Source organism: Galleria mellonella, unplaced genomic scaffold (assembly GCF_026898425.1).
Source record: "Galleria mellonella isolate WM207_F2 unplaced genomic scaffold, CSIRO_AGI_GalMel_v1 utg182, whole genome shotgun sequence".
Classification (NCBI taxonomy): domain Eukaryota; kingdom Metazoa; phylum Arthropoda; class Insecta; order Lepidoptera; family Pyralidae; genus Galleria; species Galleria mellonella.
In genome coordinates, this window is record NW_026442023.1 from 391,310 (window position 1) to 413,407 (window position 22,098).

General features: G+C 38.0%; 1 protein-coding gene across 1 annotated transcript; it reads right to left on the reverse strand.

The window, feature by feature from the left end:
* Positions 1-3,133: 3,133 nt before the first annotated feature.
* Positions 3,134-21,610, reverse strand: LOC113509341 (RAC serine/threonine-protein kinase). The gene is made up of 8 exons (XM_052893613.1): positions 21,057-21,610; positions 15,540-15,696; positions 11,445-11,642; positions 10,268-10,522; positions 8,075-8,178; positions 6,618-6,882; positions 5,706-5,861; positions 3,134-5,144 (listed from the first exon to the last, which is right to left on the reverse strand). Exons 1-8 carry the CDS (start codon positions 21,347-21,349, stop codon positions 5,073-5,075), a joined length of 1,500 nt encoding a protein of 499 aa, XP_052749573.1. The 5' UTR covers positions 21,350-21,610; the 3' UTR covers positions 3,134-5,072.
* Positions 21,611-22,098: the final 488 nt, after the last annotated feature.

Consider the following 22,098-nt stretch of genomic DNA (forward strand, 5'->3'; position numbering starts at 1 on the left):
TATGGGGAAGCAATTTACTATTTTTAATGCGTTAAAATTTTTAAATTTCAAAATTTTAGTTGAATATTTATTAGTAAGGTTACTTCGACGCCACTTCAGCAGTGCGTATTGACACTAAGTGCATATGAGTAAAGCAGTCCGCGAGTGATAGTACGCAATGTCTTGACGTGACGCTTTCCGTGTGTAGGGGGACACAGTTTAGAACTGATGATTGAAGCTCTTTGTACGTTGCGAAGTGCTCGAGTAATTGTAGTAAGGTTACAGTTGATATCAATGTATTAGTGCTCAAGAGTATGTAGGGAGGTTTGTTTACCTATTCCGTTTTTCATAGATATATCCTCATTTCCTCCAAATGATAGGGTAATACTTAATCTCATATTGAAATATGCTTTTTTAGCAACTAATATTTATATTATTTTGTATATACCAGTACTAGTTTGTTGAAATCTCAAAGTTAAGTGGGTTACTCAACGACAACCTTACGTATACTCCGAAGCGCGAAACAAGTGATAATTGTTTTCAAATGATCCAAACATGAATTTAAAAATTCTGAAATTTACACTGGGATTGGATCTTCGAACACCTATATCGCAGTCAAGCCTTGTCAGACACAGTTATCGTCATTTATCTATATTAGAATTCACAGACAATACTTTACCTTAACCTAAAATTGTTTATCTGCATTAAAAAAAAAATACTGTGCTGCTGTGCTATTGATTATAGGATACATATTTTCTTCTGTAGCGGCTCCAACTGAATTAATTTTTTTTAACTTAATTCCAACTTAAATCAAATAAACTTTATAACTACATAGGCACTAATACCTTGATATCAAGTAACAAAAAATGTAAGAGTTTCACTTAGAAAAATTATCACAGTACGAAACGTAATGTAATACGAAACTTATGTAAATGATATTAATGTTAAAGGTGATATCAAATTGATATTTCACATTTAAAAGCAATATATTTTCCTGCGATTCGTTTTCGCTATTTTCGATCTCGACACAAACGACCAAATATTTTTATATTATGATTGCAACGAGTTCTTGTAATGGACAAACACTGTTAGTATATACTCCGTTTTTAATTACTTGTCTTATTTGATAAACAGTCGTGACACATTTTTTAAACGAAATCACTCATAAATAAAAATTTAATTAAAAGAAAAACTCTAGCAGTTTGTTCTTTTATTTAAAGTGAAAAGATATGTCAAGATTGTTAACTGTAAAGTGGGCGTGATGTCACAGACCCGACTGTTAAATTCCTAAAATAGTTTCGGTTGCATTTTGACAGTTGATTATAAACTGTTATTATGTAGCCGTAAAACGTCTAAAGTAAATTAAACTGTACAAATGTAACGAAAATTAATTTGATTTGGCAATTTATATTTATTATAAACTATCAATACTTTCACGTTTAAGACGAACCATATTATCATAAAATGTTAAGCAATACCGCCTCAAATAATCTTGACATTCGAAAGAGATTACACTCCTTTGTTTGACAGTCGGGCAAGAAGGACAAGTAAAGAGAAACGTACATGTAATTTCGTTCGCTTCGGGAGCCAGTCGCCTCCGCATACATATCCGCCGACAGAGTACACAGACTGTTATCGTATTCGGGACGCGCACCGACGCGATCACGCGACCGTCCGAAGCGCCTCTTGTTTAGGGCGTGTGCAGACGGGGGATAGTTCCCGGCGTACATTTTGCCTGTCACAACTGAGCACATAGAAATTCATACTCTAATATTTTTCCTTAACTCAATAAATCCGTTAAATCACGTTGCGAAAAATTAGAGATACATTTATTGAAAAACATCACCTTCGTCGATGATGGGGTAGTGACAAAAGCTGGGTTACCAGATGCAATTTTTTGTTTCTAACCAAATGTTAAATATTTTTCTCTAAACTGCTACAATTTCTTTTATTTTTCCCTATTGTAAACTTGTGTCGATGTTTACTACGTTTTGTCATAGCGTAACCGCAAAGTGAATGAAGAAAAAAGTGCCTCTCTACTTTTTTATGTGTCACTTCTATTTTGCTAACTACATATATTGATATATACTTACTATAGTTATATACCGTTATGCAGTTTTCAAATACTAAGCGTAGGAAAATACCTAAATTTCTCGAGGTCCATTTTACTTTTCTCCAAAATTGTGCGAACGAAATTTTTTACACAACCTGGCAACACTAAATCGAGTTTCTGCTGGGTGCCCTCCAGGCAGAAGCGTTAATAACTATTGAATTCAAGTGTAAAAAAAAACATATTTTTAGAACACATGGATACTTATAACGAAAACGCGCCAGTTCGCGACTAATACCGGCCATAGTGCTCCGCGAACGAAAAGTCCCCCGTCTGCATACGCCTTCATTATCGATTAGTGATTTATTGTTAACGTTTTTAAAGTTTATCTGAGATATTTGATATCTTCGCGTAGTTAGTACGGTACGCTGCCGGGCGCCTCGGCCCTCGCTAAGCCACTGCTCCTCAATTATTATTACTATCTTTTTATTGAAAATATATCGAGATAAGAAAATATGTAGTTTTATTTATGGCAAGACGTTTTAAATGGTAATACAGATTACATACCCGATCAGTGTTACCAGTAACTTGCAGTTTAAATAACGATTTCATTTACTTTTGTTTTTTTTGTAATAAATTGATTTGATCGATGTAAAATATCAAATTGAAAATATCAAATTTACAGGGTACAGAGGTATAACACCTTAGTCCTCAGGAATGGCAACGTATATATCATGGGTGAGATAATATACTCTGTTATGTCCACGGTACTGCTCATGTCTATAGGCGACGGTTACCACTTTCCATCAGGTGGCCCGTCAGCTTGTTTGCCATTGTAAGTTGTATAAAAAAATCTTGTTAAATTCGTCACGAAGGGCTAACTAACCTGCTTCATCCTCACCTATCATCCTTCACTGGTGCCCTGCGGTATAACGATAGCGAGGATGGGGTAGTCATTCCATTGTCACCCATTAAAAAAACTCTTGGGTTTTACATGTAAACATATGAAAAAATATGTCTCGACTTACGTCGCGTATTTCGGGAACCTTCCATGCCGTAAGAACGAGGACTGCCTATATATGGGGGTAAGTAAAAACACACACAGTAGTTTAATCCTAATTTTAATATATACAAAAAGGAAATACATTAGAGCATTGTGGCCGCTCGTACGGTCGCACCCGTGTCCCCCTCACCGCACCTCCCCTCTCGCCCCGCGTACTAACTTTCTATGCCGCAGACATTATGTAAACAGACGACGCAACTTCAACCTTTGTGAAAAATAAGCGTGCCATATTATTTCTATTTACTGTGGCGTTTCAATTTATCAATCAACAAAACCCTTACTAAATCACTATCTGTATATGAAAAGTATTGCGTATCCCCCAAATTTTTCGACATGAATTTCATCTAAGAATTCCGGTTTAAAACTTACATAGAGTAACAGAACTTTGCAATGTTTCTCAAGGTGCCAACTTGGCACGCTATAATGTAGTTGCGACATCTGTTTACGTTATGTCTGTGTTCTATACCCTTTCCGTTTACCTTTGTCGGCTGGTCGCGAACGTGACTGTTCCTGATTTCGTGAAAGTCAACATTAAAATGCGCAGTAAAAATAATATACGAACTGCATAATCTTATATATAATAATAATATATCCTATTTATTTACTATTAAAGACTTCATAATACCATAAATGTATTATTTACAAAATCGAGCCGGCAAAGATAAAAGGGGTTTAAGGTACAATTATATATACATGTAAACACATAGTCCATTACATCCGTGTTCTGTTAAAGTGGATTTAGACTTAACAATGAGAATAGAAAAAGTATTATGTTTAGACTAAAGGAACAGCGACGAAATAGTTCGCCATGCATCGGCGAACAATTTAGACTAAATAAAAAGTAAGGAAAGATAGAGCGTGTGCTCGCTTAGTCTAAATCCACCTTGAGATACTTCTGTTCCAGAAGTATGATGGGGCGACAGGGGGCGGGGGAGAACATGCCAGTATTAAATAACAAAAAAAAGATACAATTTAAACAGAAGTTTATAACCAAATGGAATCGGATAATAGTGGAACATCCAATACATTTGAGCTCGAATGACGTTTCGCGTCTTCTGTCCCGCTTACTCATCATTCTCAACCTCACAATTAAACATGGAATTATTCTCTATCTCTCTTACACTCAACGGTGATGGTGAGAAAGAGGACGACTGATTTTCAAGATCAAATTTATTGGCAATATGTATTTATACTGTGATACCTATTTGTTTATAACCTTCTCGAGTGGCAGTCGACCGGGAGCGATTTAAGCCTGTACCCCAAGCAATATTTTATTAGTGGTATCACTAATAAAATAAAATAAAAAAAAAAAAAAAACTACAAAATGCATGAGATTTACGTCCAGAGAACACTCGAATATTCTAAAGCTTATGTTAAACTTATACATTTTGCAATTTTTTTATTAGGGATATCACTGACAGAATCTTATTTTGTCCACAAGCTTGTAACATCCAGTCGTCCAAGGTTGACTGGCACTGTGGCAAAACTGGCGGTAGTTCACCAGGGGTGACTGACCTGGTCGCCCGTGGCCGGACTAGTGTCGGACGGCCCGGGGCGACTGACATTGATGTCGGGCAACTAAGGATGACTGACACTGGTGTTGGACAGCCAGGTGTAACTGACATTCGTATAGAACGACTAGGGGGCGACTGTCATCGATGTCGGACGGCCAGAAGCGACTGACATTGGCGTCGGACGACTAGCGGGCGATTGACATTGGTGTTGGACTAGGGGCGACTGACATCGATGCCGGATGGCCAGGAATGATTGACACCAGTGCCGGACGGTCGAGGGCGATTATTACTGATATCAGACAGCCAGGAGTGATTAACAACGATGTCGGACAGTTAGGGGCTTGACAACGGCGTCGGACGGCCAAGGGGGTTGACACCAGTGCCAGATGGCCAGGGACGACTGAGTCGAGCGTCGAGCGGCCAGGGGCGACTGTCACTAGTGGCTACCGAGGGCCGCGGGCGGCGGCTACTGGTGGCGGTCGGCGAGCGCGGACTGCGACAGGTGAGACAGCGCCGAGTGCGCCGACGAGCTGATGTCCTGCGGGAGACAAATGCTTATGTTGACGGTACACTCAAAGTTAGAGGCTTTGGGAGGACTTTGAATATTGCAAGTCACTCAAATTTATAATACAAAATTTTATTTAAGATCGAAGAAGCTTGACATTTGCAGACAGAATATTTATTGTAAAAAATATATATATTTATGTTTAAGCAAACAATTTATCAATTAATAAATATGGCAATCAGGCCTTTTTATATTATTGGGAATTGGCAAATAAGCTGCCAACTTACTAGATGGAAAATGATAACCGTTGCCAATAGACATGACTAGCACCACGGACATACTTATCATCCCTCACTGGTGCTCCGGCAGTGTATACCGTTAGCGCAGGCGGGGTTACCATTCCATTGTCATCCATAAAAAAAAGCACCACAGAAATCACAAAATACACTGTAGCTTCCGCTGTGTGCTCATTAAATTAATGCAAGCACAATTGCTTTGGGCCTGAAACATGAGTAGAAGAGCGATAGCCACGCAGTTGTGTATAGTGCAAGCGCAGGTGTGGGAGTGTGTGTGTGTGGAGGTGGCGGCGGCGACCTGGTAGGAGAACTGCGGGAACTGTTCCTCCTGTATGCGCTGCAGGCCGGCGTCGTGCTCGGGCGGCGTCAGCTCCACCGACTCGCCCGTGAACTCCGAGTCGAAGTAGCGCGTGTCCGTCTCCGACTCCACCTGTGGCTTGAACGGCGGCGGCACCTGATCGCCACACAACTCACTGTCAACCGCGCTCGTACACAACGCAAACTAATTATGAAATACGAACCACAATTGAGTCGGCAACGCGCGCGTAATGTCACTTGTATTACCGGCGCTTATAGGCTACGATAACCCCTTACCACCAGGTGGGCTATATGCTTGTTTGCCAGTTCAATGGTATAAAAAAAACAATTTGGACTTTGCAAACATTACCTTTTTTATGCAACTTAGAATGACAAACAAGCTGACGACCCACCTGATGGAAAGTGGTAACCGTCGCCTATAGACATGAACAGTAGCATGGACATAACAGAGTATACTATTTCGCCCATGTCACTTCCTATGTGTTGCCATTCCTGAGGACTCAGGTGTTGTTCCTCTGTACCTAGTAAATTTACGCCATATCCCACCCTTCAAACCGAAACCAGCCATGCAAACACAACTGCTTCACGGTTGAAACACGAATGGGACAGAGGTGCCCAAGCAAATAACTTTTGTACAAAGTCTCCCTCTGGTTATGGGAATGAGTCATGAATTGATGAACATATTTAAATGTATACTCGAAAATGCCCTTTGACGAGACAGAGGGAAATTTCGTCTAAGAAAATTATACTACGGAGGAAGAAATGATGGCAGTGGAGGGGTATGTCAGGTAAAAGCTGTATAGAGGGTAGGTAAGTAGTTGCATACGAAAGGAGTTAGAGTCGGGGGCAGGGGAGGGGGAAGGGTGCGGAGGGGGCGGTAGCAGCGACGGACCCGCTTGGCGACGAGGTCGGCCCAGTTGATGGAGGCGAAGAAGGGGTGGTGCATGATCTCGACGGCGTCGTCGGGCCCGGCGCCGAGCCGCTTGGCGGGCTCCTTGGTGAGCAGCGCGGCCAGCAGCGCGCGGCACGCCGCCGACAGCGCGCGCGGGAACCGCACCTCCTCCGACAGGATCAGCGAGAACAGCACCTCGTGGTCGCGGTTGTAGAACGGCAGCCGCCCGCACGCCATCTCGTACAGCACCACGCCCGTGCCCCACCTGCCCGCCCGTCGCCAACCTCGTCACACTCACCGCACTCGTCACATTTACAACGAGGAAAATTTTATAACTAAAATACAATATAATCAGAGGGCCTACCACGAAATATTTTCCGAAATTTCGGGGACGAACGAAATAGAAATTTGATGCTAAAATTACATAACACATGCCGTTTAAAATTATTACAAATATCAAAATATCGTTCCTCTGGACTATTAGGATGGGATTTATGATGAATGAAACGTTAAGCTCCATTTACTGGGTCGATTTAGGTACAAACAAAAACACGAAATTGAGTCCGGAAATTTGGAAATTTCATTTCATGGTAGGCCCCCAGTCTTAAGATGTATTTCAATTTTAAAAATTATTCTATGTATTCATTTAAAACAAGAAAACCTAACCATTATTATGTATCATAATGAAATCAGAGACAGAAAAATAATGCTTCTCTATATTTCAAAAATGTGCACTTAGCACACCATTGATTATTAGGATAATCATGTTTCAATTTAAAATAATACATTTCCAATAATATGTATGTACATTCTTTATAACAACTATATTACAACTTCAAAAAGTTTCCAATCCAATAGTTATTTTTTTGTGACGACCGGTCAGACATACAATTTTCTCCTATATTAATTTTAAGAAGAGAAGTGACCATTATCAAAGTTAGAGTGAATTATGAATTGCTCGTTAATTAATTAGAATTATTTTGTTTAATTCCGCTACAATTACTATGCGTTCGGTTGTCGATAAACTAACCAGAGTTTTTTTTTTTATGTGCGAAAATGGCATGGTTACCCCGCCTGTGCTATCGGTACACACTAGCGGTGTACCAGTGAGCTGTGATAGGTGAGGATGCAAAGGCAGGTCAGTTAGTCCATTGTGACGAATTCAATGATAAATTGGTCACGATAGTTTCCAGGGGGAACCGCGTGGAGGTCCACGTGGGGACTAAACTCCTCATCACTAACAATCCCTTCCTGAGTTAGGAAACCAGAGTTAGGCTTTTAGAGATGTTTTAAGAGGGCCGCTACTGTCCATCCCACACCCCCCTCTTAGTCGCCTCTTACGAGTGACGGGAAAGGAAGACGTGGCCTATTCTATGTCAGGGCACAGACGGCGGAATTAAATAATTCTAATCGATTAACCAGTGTTGTGGTTAACCCCTAATTCGGTGGATACGCACCAGTCAACAGCAGGGCCATAGTCGGTGTCCTCGAGCACCTCGGGCGCGAGGTACTCTGGTGTGCCGCAGAACGTCTTCGTCGTGCGTCCGTACGTGATGTTCACCTGTAATCAAGCAGCGAATTTATCGTAAACAGAGGGCCTACCATGAAATGTTTTCCAAAATTTCGTGGACGAACGAAATAGAAATTTGATGTTAAAATAACATAATACATTCCGTTTAAAATTATTAAAAACATTAAAATATCGTTCCTCTGGACTATTAGGATAGGATTTATGATGAATGAAACGTTAAGCTCCATTTACTGTGTCGATTTAGGTACGAAATTGAACCCGAAAATTCGGAATTTCATTACATGGTAGGCCCCCTGATCCCAGTGGCCCACACACTCCATAAGGCGATGGAAGTAGAAATATGAACGTCAATAACTTTTACCTGTTACTGTGATTTGAAAATCAGCTTATTTATTTATACAGTGAGCGCTTTATATAAGGCAATATCTCTATAAGTAACGTTCTTTATATTTTATTTATTCTACTCAGCTTAGTTAGTAAAAGAAATAAGTATAACTATTTTCCAGAGAGTAAGTATTTTTATACTCCTTTTTACATTCCTTTTTGAATTTAGCAGCGGGAGTTTAGGGTAATTTAAATCTTTTTTAAAATAACTGATTTTATTTCTTATTTTTAAAGTATTTTTTTTATACAACTTAGAATGGCAAACAAGCTGACGGCCCACCTGATGGAAAGTGGTAACCGTCGCCTATAGACATGAGCAGTACCATGGACATAACAGAGTATACTGTTACGCCCATGAGACCCCCATGCGTTGCCATCCCTGACGACTCAGGTGTTATTCCTCTGTACCTAGTAAATTAACGCTATATTCCACCCTTCAAACCGAAACACAGCCATGCAAACACAACTGCTTCACTGTTGAAACACGAATGGGACAGAGGTACCCAAGCAATCGACTTTTGTACAGTCTCCCTCTGGTAAACTCTAATAGCGAACTAAACTTTAATAGTTGAAATAACTTTTTAGGGTCAGTTAGTCGATGTATAAATAAATATGGTGGTACTTTAGTTTATATAGATAGATTCTCCATAGAAACGTTACGAAAAAAACGGGTCAACTTTTTCATACAATTTTCATAAAAAATTAAAATTTTCCGCGTGGAGGTCGACCTGATAAGGTATATTGATAGCGATGGGGCTAACCTCCCTATTACTAACAATCCCTTCCCCCCATCATTGACTGTTTCCTTAGATTATATAGATATAATGTCTCTATACAAATGATTCGAGAAAAGCGAGACAACTTTTTCATACAATTTTGTCTGATAAATAGTTATGAGTGATTCCTTTATAACTTCTATATTTATTTTGACTTATAAATTCTGCATATTTTTAATGCGTTTTACTCATTTTATTTATTAAATAATACGTCAAGATACGTTGTATGCATAAGTATATAGAATACTGATAAAAAATTGATTCATTGTTGAGACTCGAGGCTCTATTTATATAATCCAAGGTTGGTGGGGGGAAAGGGATTGTCAGTAATGGAGACTAAGAATCCCATTGCTAGCAATATACCCAACCAGGTCGACCTCCTCGCGGTTCCCCCTGGAAACTATCATGGTTAATTCCTGATGAATTCATCATGATGGGCTAACTGGCCTGTTTTCATTCTCATCGATCACCCTTCACTAGTGCTCCGCCAGCGTATCCCGTTAGCGCAGGCGGGGTTACCATTCCATTTTTACACAATAAAAAAACCAAGGTTGGTACGTAGTTTTTATTTTTACTATAAGTATTGTACCTCAGACTTCATCATCATTATATACCGTATAACTGTCCACTGCTGAACGTAGGCCTCCCCTACTGGGGGTTTTGTCAGTAGCTGCTACGTTTAGCAAGCGAGTTAGCAACCGCAGTTAGGCTTTTATGATGTTTTAAGAGTCCCTGCTGCCTATTCCTAGACCATTAAGTTACCCTTAATCGCCTCTTACGACATCCACGGGAAAGGAAAGGGTGTTCCATTCTATGCCGGGACCACATGGCAGGCACCTCGGACTTGGTTGGCCACAAATGTGTCCGAAAATATTTCTATAATTCTCCATGCATTTGTGTATCTAGATACTACTATCTGGATGCAAAGTATATCACGTGAGAGTAGACGTTGTGCTCACCTTACAGAGGCCGAAGTCCGCGATCTTGATGTGTCCGTCCTTGTCGAGCAGCAGGTTCTCGAGCTTGAGGTCGCGGTAGATGATGCCCTCCGAGTGGAGGTAGCCGAGCGCGGACACGATCTCGGCGCCGTAGAAGCGGGTGCGGTCCTCGGAGAACGACCGCTCGCGCGACAGGTGGAAGAACAGCTCACCGCCGTTCGCGTACTCCATCACGAAACACACGCGGTCCGCTGTCTGGAACGAGTATCGCAGCGCCTGCGCAAGCGAACACATCTTTTTTTTATACATGATAATAAACTGGAATCTGAGGACCAATATGAATCAAATTTTTATTTATAAATAATTTTTTTTATACAACTTAGAATGTCAAACAAGCTTACGGCTCACCTGATGGAAAGTGGTAATCGTCGCCTATAGACATGGGCAGTACCATGGACATAACAGAGTATACTGTTTCGCCCATGATACCCCTCCCCCCTCCCGCGTTGCCATTCCTGAGGACTCAAGTGTTATTCCTCTGTACTCGGTAAATTCACGCCATATACCACCCTTCAAACCGAAAAACAGCCATGCAAACACAACTTCTTCACGGTTGAAACACGAATGGGACAGAGGTACCCAAGCAATCGACTTTTGTACAAAATAAATAAAGAAGCCTTTATTCTGTGCTTAATATTATACAAAATTTGCTTTGTGATTATAATTACTATTGCATGCATACATTATAATATTTTTCACTAAAAATAAACTATATATTTATTCCATTACATTTTTTTAGAATTAATTAATAAAATCGTAAAATTATATTATGAAAATTATGTATTATAATTATTATTATTTCACTCAAATTAAGTCTCTTAGCGCAAATTAAGTGCCTTGTGGCAAAGGCCTCCTCCAACTCCTTCCAAAATTTCTATTACATTTAAGTAAAATTTATTATAAATTTAGTTTATTCAGTCAGCCAGTCCATAAAATAATAATTTTCCGAAACTTCCAAATTTAAATATTAGGTTAAAAGAAATGACACGTCAAAATCGACTTCACTAGAATGGTAAGTCCGCTTTCGTCAATATACGCTGGCGGGATACTTATTCTAGAATCAGACAGATTTCAAGAGAAGGACACCCTCAAAGCAGGAGACACTCTATCTATATAATTAAGATATAAACAACTGTACCGTGAGAAAGGGGTGCTTAGTCTTCTTGAGCACGTGGTTCTCTGTGATGGTGTGCGCGACCTCGTCCTTCTGTATAATCACGTTCTTCTTGAGGATCTTCATGGCGTATAGTTTGCCGGTGCCTTTCTCGCGGCTCAGCACCACCTTGCCGAAGGTACCCTTGCCTAGCACCTTTACGAATTCGAATTTCTCCAATGTCTGCGGATAAAATAGATAATTATCGTGAAAGAACAAATTAAAAGAACAAATAATTTTATTTATACAATTGACGTGTCAAACAAGCATACGTCCTACCTGATGGTAAGCAGTTACCGTTGTTCATCATCATCACATCGGCCGTTAACTGTCCACTGCTGAACACGCTTTGCCAGTAGTTTGGCAAGCGGGTTGCAATTGCAATTAGGTTTTGGTGATGTTTTTGCGTGAAAGAGGTAATAGTGGAATGGTAGAGGGCCAAGGGATTGTTAGCAATGGAGACTAAGAATCCCATTGCTAGCAATATACCCAACCAGGTTGACCTTCTCGCAGCCCCCCTGGAAACTATCATGGTTAATTCCTGATGAATTCATCATGATGGGCTAACTGGCCTGTTTTCATTCTCATCAATCACCCTTCACTGGTGCTCCGCCAGCGTATCCCATTAGCACAGGCGGGGTTACCATACCATTTGCACCCATAAAAATGTAATGGTAATAATGGAATGGTAACCCCGCCTGCGCTATCGGGATACGCTGGCGGAGCACCAATGAGGGTTGATAGGTGAGGATGAAAAGGCAGGTCAGTTAAACCATCGTGACAAATTCCATTGGAATTAACCACGATGGTTTCCAGGAGAATCGCTTGGAGGTCGACCTGATAGGGTGTATTGATAGCAATAGGTCAATTGGACCCCATTAGTAATAAACCCTTTCCTCCAAAAGAGGCATATTAGGTACTCTTAGAGTGCCTAATATGTTTTTTTTCTTTTCTGTCTTTGTGCATAGTTAAAAGCTCCGTTCGCTTTCGGTGGTGGATATTGGACAATTCTGGGCGTGGGCACGACCCCTGCGGCTACCGCTTAAATACGCCTACCACTATCGAAGCTGCCAATTATCATTGCCATGTAAAAAAATACTCGGTTAGTTAAGTTTTTTTTAATCATTTTTGCTAATCATAGTTTTAATTTAAAAAAACGACCACACGTCCTTTATTTCTTTCATGGTACGTGCACAAATAGACGGACAAATACTTTAAAATTAAAGATTGCGCCCCAAAAACAAAAAGACTTCAATTGTGACATAACCAGTTATTTTGATCTAAAAATTAAATCACTGAACCGATTTTGATAAAATTTCTATGCGACCAATCTGTAAGTACACACTTAACCAATCTGAAAGGATATCCCATCAGATAAAAATAGAATTTTCCAAATCAGATGTAAACCAATAGATAGTTTCCAGGGGGAACCGCGAGGAAGTCGATCTGGTTGGGTATATTGCTAGCAATAGGATTCTCAGTCTCCATTACTAACAATCCCTCCCCCCCCCCGGGCATTCAATGTTATGATGGAAATTTCCACCATAATGCAAAGAAGGGTTAAACAATTTAAAAAAAATATGTATACTTCTAGACACGTTACTGTTTGTAACAATTTTTGTTGATCAAAAACTAGAAAATGCACGAAAATCAAACTGAAAAAACATTATCAATATATTATAAAATATATATAAAATATTGCCAAAATGGTCCCAGCATAGAACAGGCCGTCCTTTCCTTTCCCGTAAGTATCGTAAGAGACGACTAAGTGAGGACGAGGGATGGGCAGCAGCGTCCCTCTTAACACATCTCCAAGCGTGCTAACTACTGGCAAAACCTTCCAAGGGGGACTCAAGTTCAGCAGTGGACAGTTAAAGGCTGGTATATTATAAAAAGAAGGTATATGAAGCAAGCGCGTCATGCACGCGCCGTTTTCCTGTTTAATTTTATTGTGTTACAATCGTGTTGTCGTTTCGGTTAGTAATTTGTTATATGAATGATAATAAATACGTCACACTGATAGGTTTCAAATAAAAAAAACACATCTGTTTGTACATTTGTGTAAAATAAGCAAACAACAAAAAGTAAGTAAGTATTTTGAGGAAAATAAGGTTTTTTTATTTATTATACAACTTAGAATGGCAAACAAGCTGACGGCCCACTTGATGGAAAGTGGTAACCGTCGCCTATAGACATGAGCGGTACCATGGACATAACAGAGTATACCGTTACGCCCATGATACCCCCCCCCCCCCCATGCGTTGCCATTCCTGAGGACTCAGGTGTTATTCCTCTGTACCCAGTAAATTCACGCCATATCCCACCATTCAAACCGAAACACAGCCATGCAAACACAACTGCTATACGGTTGAAACACGAATGGGACAGAGGTATCCAAGCAAACGACTTTTGTACAAAGTCTCCCAAGTAACAAGTTTTTTTTAATGGGTGATTTTTAATGGTAAATTCGCCTGCGCTATCGGTATACGCTGGCAAGACACCAGGGAGGGATGACAGGTGATGATGAAAGCAGGTCAGTTTGCCTATCGTGATGAATTCCACTAGAACTTACCACAATGGTTTCCAGGGGGAACCGTGTGGAGGTCGACTTAATAGAGTGTATTGCTATCAATGGGTTAGACAATGGCCCATTACTAACATTTTCTTTCCCCGCTAATACACCCAAGTAACAAGTTGCGCTTGTCGACAAGTATTATGGTATGCAAAGAAAGCGACTTCCACCGTTTAATACATAGATAAACGACAAAATTTATCGGAGATATACTACAATGACTCGTTTCGTAGATACCCACATTGTAAACACCTTTCCCATATTTATAAAAAGCCGGTTAAGTGCGAAGCGGACTTGCGCAACGAGGGTTTCGTACAAAATCAAGTTTAATTTTTTTTATTTCTGTGGAGGTACTGATCCCTAAAAACTAGAACCTCCTGCTATTTCAACTATTAAAGTGTTTAATCCATTTATTTCAAATTAGGAATTTAGCGCAACAAAAAACATTACAAAAGTTATAATAAATAAAATTAAAAATTTTAAGTAACCCCCGAAACAGCTGAACAGAGGAGCCTACTATGAAATGTTTTCCGAAATTTTGGTGCCGAACGAAACAAAAATTTTATGTTAAAATTACATAATAAATATCATTTACAAAATATTAAAATTATTAAAATAACGTCCCTTTGGACTCTCATGGTAGGATTTATGACGAACGAAATGTTAGGCTCCATTTACTGAGCCGATTTCGGTATGAATGAAAACATGAAATCGAGTCCGAAAATTCGGAATTCCATTTTATGGTACACCGCCAGATTTTCACAAATTGTAGCTAAGAGCCATCTCAATTACATCAACTTTAAATAATCTTATTTATTCAAATAAATATCATCATCGTAATATCAGCCTTCACTACTGGACATAGACCTCCCCCATAAGGAGGGTTTTGGCAGTAGTTGGCATGTTAGTAAGGCGGATTGGCAACTGCAGTTAGGCTTTGGTGAGGTTTTAAGAGGGACGCTGCTGCTAATCCCTCGACCATTATGTTACTTTAGTCGCCTCTTAGAACACACACGGGAAAGGAAGAAGTGGACCGTTCTATTAAGGGACCACAAGCCATTTTTCTTTGAAGGGTGAGATTTTTTTATTTCAAAACAGTAATCATGGATACAGATGCACTATATTTTAGTCTTTAGGAATGGCAACACTGAACAATTATGGCCGACACAATGCATTCTTTAGGGGGGAAAGGCATTGTTAGTAACGGGGTCTAATAGCTCTATTGCTAGCAATATACCAGGTTATATATCAGGTTGATCTCCACGCGGTTGCCCATGGAAACCATCGTGTTGAATTCCAGGTGTTCATCACGATGAACTAAGTGACCTGCTTTCATCCTCACCTTCATTTATTATCTTTCACTGGAGCCCCGCTAGTGTATACTGATAGCGAAGGTGGGGTTTCCATTTCATTAAAATAATGCATTTTGTGACGTCTATTATTAGTACCTGATAATATTTTACCAAACCGAGATAGGGCCGAGCAAGATCCGTGATCGTCATACTTACAATACGACGCGGATCGCGAAAGCTGGTTCCAAGCTGCGCGATGTCACGGTCGTCGGATTCTGGCGGCGCGGAGGAGGCTCCCGCCGCAGCCGCAGCGCCCGCTGCGCCCGAGCTCAGCTGCCCGGACACGAAGCGGATCGCCGCTACCCATTCCTCACTGCAACCAAGTAATGTACTCCGCATCAAAAATGATGGAACAATACAGCATGGGAGAAGGGATTGTTAGTAATAGGGATTAGCAACCCCATTGCTAGCAATATACCTTATTAGGTTGACCTTGTAACTGATTTATTGTTGAATTAGTCACAATGGCCAACTGACCTGCATCATCCTCACTTTTCATCCCTCACTGGTGTCCCGCCAGTGTATAAAGATAACACAAAACTTAAATTATTTGAATCAAATCTTCTATTTCACTCCCTTAAAGGATAGAATTGCCAAAAACTGCTAAAAAAGCTTAAAAACAAATGTTCATACTTCTAACTTCAGGTTAACAGAAATCCTATACAAATTTTTATCCCCCATTTCACCCCTTTAGGGATGAAATCTATAAAAATACCTAATAGTATCTTATATGTCTTTAATCAGAAGTCGAAAATTACAGTTTTAAACTAACTTCAATTATAACACAATTCCTATAAAACCTTTCATCCCTTATAACACCCTTTTGGGGGTGAACTATTTAAAAGCTAATAAACATATTAATTTTTGTTATAAACTTCTAAATCTAAAATTTTACATGTTTAACTTCTAAAGTGATAAAATTCCATACAACTTGTCAACCCCCATTTCAAATCCTTAGGGGTTCGATTTTAAATAACCTATCTGCAAAATTTCTAGATTCTACAAGTATATTCAGCATTTTCAGCTGTGTTGATATGATATGAGTTAGTCAGTCAGGTACTCAGCATCTTTTATATATCCTTTGGGATAATATTTAATTTTACTGATATAACACTGCCTTAAAAGGAAGCTATTGTCCTGCCATGCCATGTCCATGCCATAATTACCATAAATAGACATGTAATATTTCAGAATAAACATAATAAGTAATATTACAATGTATATAATTAAAAAGAATTAAAATTCGACTATGGTGATAACACCATAGTAGTAAATTTTACTTAACATTAACTTTAGTCCTTTATTAACAACAAATATACTCCTAATTATAAATTGGGAATTCCCATATTATAACGCTATATACGCTATCTTCAATTGAAGTAACAGTTCAATTGAATTATGTTTGACTGCAGTCCAGATAGTTTCAAAATTGAATCTCAACATAAATCTCTGAATTATTAAAAACTCATGTTTGAATTATTTAAAAATCAATATCACTGCATTTGTTTTTGAAGAGCAACTAAAGTGTTCTAGTAAGTCAATTTAGATGCCATCATGTTACAGAAAGCGGCATAGAAACTATTGTCAGTAGAGGGAGCCACTTTCACATGAGTAATAATAATTCAGTTAAAATGCCATTACTCAATATCATCAGACAAAAGAGGTTTATTAACTTTAAGACTGTAATATGTGGAGCAAATTCCCTAATCTACAAAGTTTGATAAGTATAATAATTTGTCAAAATCAATCAGCTGTCACTTGGACAACATCCTTGTCAATAAGTTAAATAATTGATTTTACCCTAATGAGACCCATGTGGCCAATATAGATTATAATATCATATAATAGATATTGATCAATATATAATTAAACTTATATTTTGAAGTTTAGAAACAAAATTAGGATTATTATATTAAAACTTTAAATTATTTAGTCATAGAGGATAATATGGGATCATCCGGGGGGAAAGGGATTGTTAGTAATAGAGACTGAGAAACACATTGCTAGCAATATACCCAACCAGGTTGACCTTCTCGCGGTTCCCCTGGAAACTATCATGGTTAATTCCTGATGAATTCATCATGATGGGCTAACTGGCCTGTTTTCATTCTCATCTATCACCCTTCACTGGTGCTCCGCCAGTGTATCCCGTTAGCACAGGCGGGGTCACCATACCATTTTCACCCATCATAAAAAAAATTGGTCATGGCAATGTTGGTATATCAAATGTTATACTATGTAAAAGTATGTTTTAAATTCATATTAATACTATATCTTACAGGTTAATTTACACGAATCGGGACAAAAATATCCTACATTTATGTTTATTGTTTATAGTCTACTTGTATATTCAATTTTATTTAAATCCATTCAATCATTGAATGATTGAATCATACATACAAACATGTAAATAACCAAACATGTTTACATACAGACAATAATAATAATAATAGAACAATATTAATGCAATATTTTCTTTCATAATAATTATAAATGGTATAATAAATAAATGATAGAGTAATTAAATATTGATACAGTCATCACTGTGTGTGTTGAGAATCATTACTTAGGAAAATGACCTTAAGAGCAGTTAATTAGTGAGCAGCCTTATCAATTTCCTATACACATTTTCTATATTGCAATATAATTTGTTTTTTTTTTTTTATTTTTTTATACAACTTAGAATGGCAAACAATCTGATGGTCCACCTGATGGAAAGTGGTAACCGTCGCCTATAAACATGAGCAGTACCATGGACATAACAGAGTATACTGTTTCGCCCATGATACCACCCATGTGTTGCCATTCCTGAGGGCTCAGGTGTTATTCCTCTGTACCCTATAAATTCACACCATATCCCACTCTTTAAACCAAAACACAGTCATGCAAACACAACTGCTTTGCGGTTGAAACACGAATGGGACAGAGGTACCCATGCAAACGACTTTTGTACAAAGTCTCCCTCGGGAAAGACTGAAAGCTAATCTATAACACACACCATAGTTGTATCATCATCATTATATCACCATTAACTGTCCATTATTGTACCTAGGCCTTCCTCGTAGACTGCTTATGCCATTGAGGGGTTTCATTGATTTATTTAAATAACTTTATTGGCTAAAAAAATATAGTACAAAAGGCAGACTTAATATTAGTAGCATTCTCTACCAGTCAACATTTCGGATGAATCCTGAATTATGAAGGAGGTACAAATTATTAAAATAGGTAAAGATAATAATAATAATAATAATGTATACACTAAATAAAGTATATTTAATAAGTGTAACATAAAAATTGTAATAAAGTTTTGTCCATACTTGTATTATGTTTATGTATTATTCATAAGATCAGTTTCAAGTGTCATTATTAAACCTCTTATTGATTTCTTTTTCTGATCATGATAAACTTCAGGATTGTAATTATTGTAGGGAACTGTCATACATGTATAGGACAAGTTATGAATGCGTAGAAAGCATGAGATGTATATAAGTACAGAAACCTTTTTCTCTGTCTACCTTATAATGTACATGGTGTGAAGATAGATAGGATTGTATATAGGAATAATTTAAGATAGATAGATAAATAAACTCTTTATGGCTGTTCTCTTTAAGATTGTTCCATAAAAAAATACTGTAATCGTGACAAAATCAGATATTTTTATTTGATAACTAAAGTACTGAACTAATTTTGATAAAATTGCTACAGGGCCAATCTGAAAGTACATCCTTTCAGATATTCATATCAGTTTATAAATCATGGAGTTATGAGGCAACAAACAAAAAATACCTCCTTTCTTTTTGAAGTTGGTTGAAAAGTGTTAACAATTTGTCATTAATGTCTATCTAATTGGAGACTTTTTGATACATTAGCAAGAAATAAATTATTTAAATGTTAAGGTACAGTGAAATTTTATGAACATTTGGCAGACTTAACACGCATGATGTTTTCTGCTAGTCAATCATTGGGTAAAACGAAAAATTATTAGTGCATTACTGAATAAAGGAAAAATAAAGCAATACTTGATATATTTAAATTATAAACATATAATTAGACTAATATAAACATACACAATATATTAAGTAAATAAATATATATAATAATTACATACATAAATAAATACATAAAACATTACTACATCAAACAAATAACTGTAATAGGAGAGCAAATAGTGTAGTGATAAGCTATATTAGGTTTAAAGGGAAAGTGATTTCTCTATGATATACATTAAGTACTAAAATATATTACTTTTTATTTTTTCATTTAAAATGTTATATATATAAATTCTATCTTGTTTGTAGTCCATTTATCAATAATTATAAATTAAGGTTTCTTATGGAAATGGAAATGCACATATGACATTCCTGGTGTTACAGGTGTCAAAACCTATGGTAACCCTGTTCACCATTAGATGGGCCGTATGCTTATTTGGCACCATAGTAATATAAAAACAAAATTGTATTAGTAAAGAAATAGCAGGATATATCAAAATTGGAGACAGCATTTCACACATTTCCATTATCACACATTAAAGACATCTTAGAGCTCAGGAATGGCAACACATCAGGGTTATCATAAGCATCAGAGCATATTTCGTCATAGTCGTAGAATACTGACGGATCTATATATGTAATATTCGTCAGATCCGTCAGTATTGTACGACTATGACGATTTGTGATATTTATGAAGCTGTTTATGTCTGTAAGTGATGGTTACCAATTTCTATCAGATGGGTCTTCAGCTTGTTTGCCCCATTCTAAGTTGTATACAAAGAAACTAGTTAAGTAAATTATAATCAGTAAAAACAAAAATTTACATGCTATTGTAGTGTCATTGGATGAATAGAGGTTTTAATACAGTTAATGAAAAATATATTTGTTTACTTATCTATACTTATAATAAATCTGTAGAGAGGTCAATTCTGTACATGAAATATATTTCCAAAATAACTATCAGGGGGTGATTAGTGATCGATACTGATGCCAAAAATGCAATCAGTAAAATTTTTGTCTGTCTGTCTGTATGTTCGTTATAGAAACAAAAATTACTTGACAGATTTTAACGAAACTTGGTACAATTCTTCATACTCTTGGGCAGGTTATAGTATACTTTTCATCACGCTACAATCAATAGGAGCAGAGCAGTGAAGTGAAATGTGTCTGTTACATCAAAACCACTGAACCGTGAGGAAGGACATAAGCTACTTATTTTATGAAAAACAATGAAAACACGGACGAAGTCGCGGGCAACAGCTAGTGGATAATAAATGGGTGAAGATTATTTGTAACATTCAGTCATAAATTACCAAAGTGTGATTTCTCTATGGGATTACATTTTGTGTTAACTCATATCATCACAGTCCTAGAAAACTGACGGATCTGACAAATATTACATATATATAGATCCCTCAGTATTCTACGACTATGACGATATGATCATTAAAGCTTATGTATCTAGTTCTTATTAAATTTAATAACATGTTCACAGTACTTAATTTCTTATTTAAAACAAACTGTTTATTTCTTAGGAACCAAGACAAGAATGCTTAGCTGGCTGTGATTAGATGTTTTGAATGTAAGCTAGGTCAGTTTTTTGAGGTAGGCAGGTAAGTAGCTACAGGTCAGGGTGAATAGGCGAATATAGCTCATGTTATTTGTTCTGTCGATTTGCACTAACCGTTCTTTTTCTGTGTCGACGGAAAAATTGCGCTCGATAACAGTAGTCCATTGCAGACCGCGGATCGTGAAGGTGTAGGGGCGCGGCTTGTCCACGGCCATGATCTGACAGTCGCGGACCGTGAACTTGTTCAGGGGGTCGCGGTAGTTGTTCCGTTCTGGTTGGGTCTTGAATCCCACCAGGTCGCCGTTGTCGAACAGTATGAAGTAGCGATCGCGCCAGTTCCGGATGTGCTCGCCCCGCTTCTGCAGCCAGCCCTCCTTCACGATGTTCCCGGGCGCCGCCTCCGCCATAGCCCTCACCTCGCGGCCTCGCTGTTTGATAACAAACGACACCTACCGCGACTCGACACACCACGTTTTGCTTTGTTTCGTCACTGATCGCGTTTCACCTGGACCGGGTCGCGATGAGCGTAATGGTATCGAACATTTTCCCGTGTATACACAATATTATACGAAATCCAAAATATTTATTTTATAAAACGACACGAAGTAATATCAAGCGACGACGTACTCGCTCGACGTAGCCTTGCGGTTATAATGAAATGAAATACAATTGAAATGTCTGGTTGAAACTAGAGCGCGACACGACATCTAAAGTCAACATGTTAGAGTGAGAAATCCGAATTATGTACACATTGCTGATATGACCAATATAATTTTATCGCATTGTAACCTATTTTGACAAATTAGTACCGTATGTCTGCCACCAGGGTGCGAAAACGGCGCTATTTGTTTTTTTTTTTTTAACTACGTTCCGTTTTATGTATGATATTTTAAAGATGTGATATATTTTTGTTGTTACAGTTGCAGTCGGAAAAAAGAAAATTAATTCAACAACCTACAAGGTCTTAAAACATTGATCTTCATTTAATTTTGATACCTTATAAGTTCGATTGTAAATAGATTTAGAAAGTGGTACGTATCTAATGTGTATGGAAATTTTATAATTTATCTTGTTGCTTTTTATATAAAATTAGTAGGTATGACTTTAAAAAGAAAACAAATTAGATATATAGGTTTAATTCTTACATATATAAACT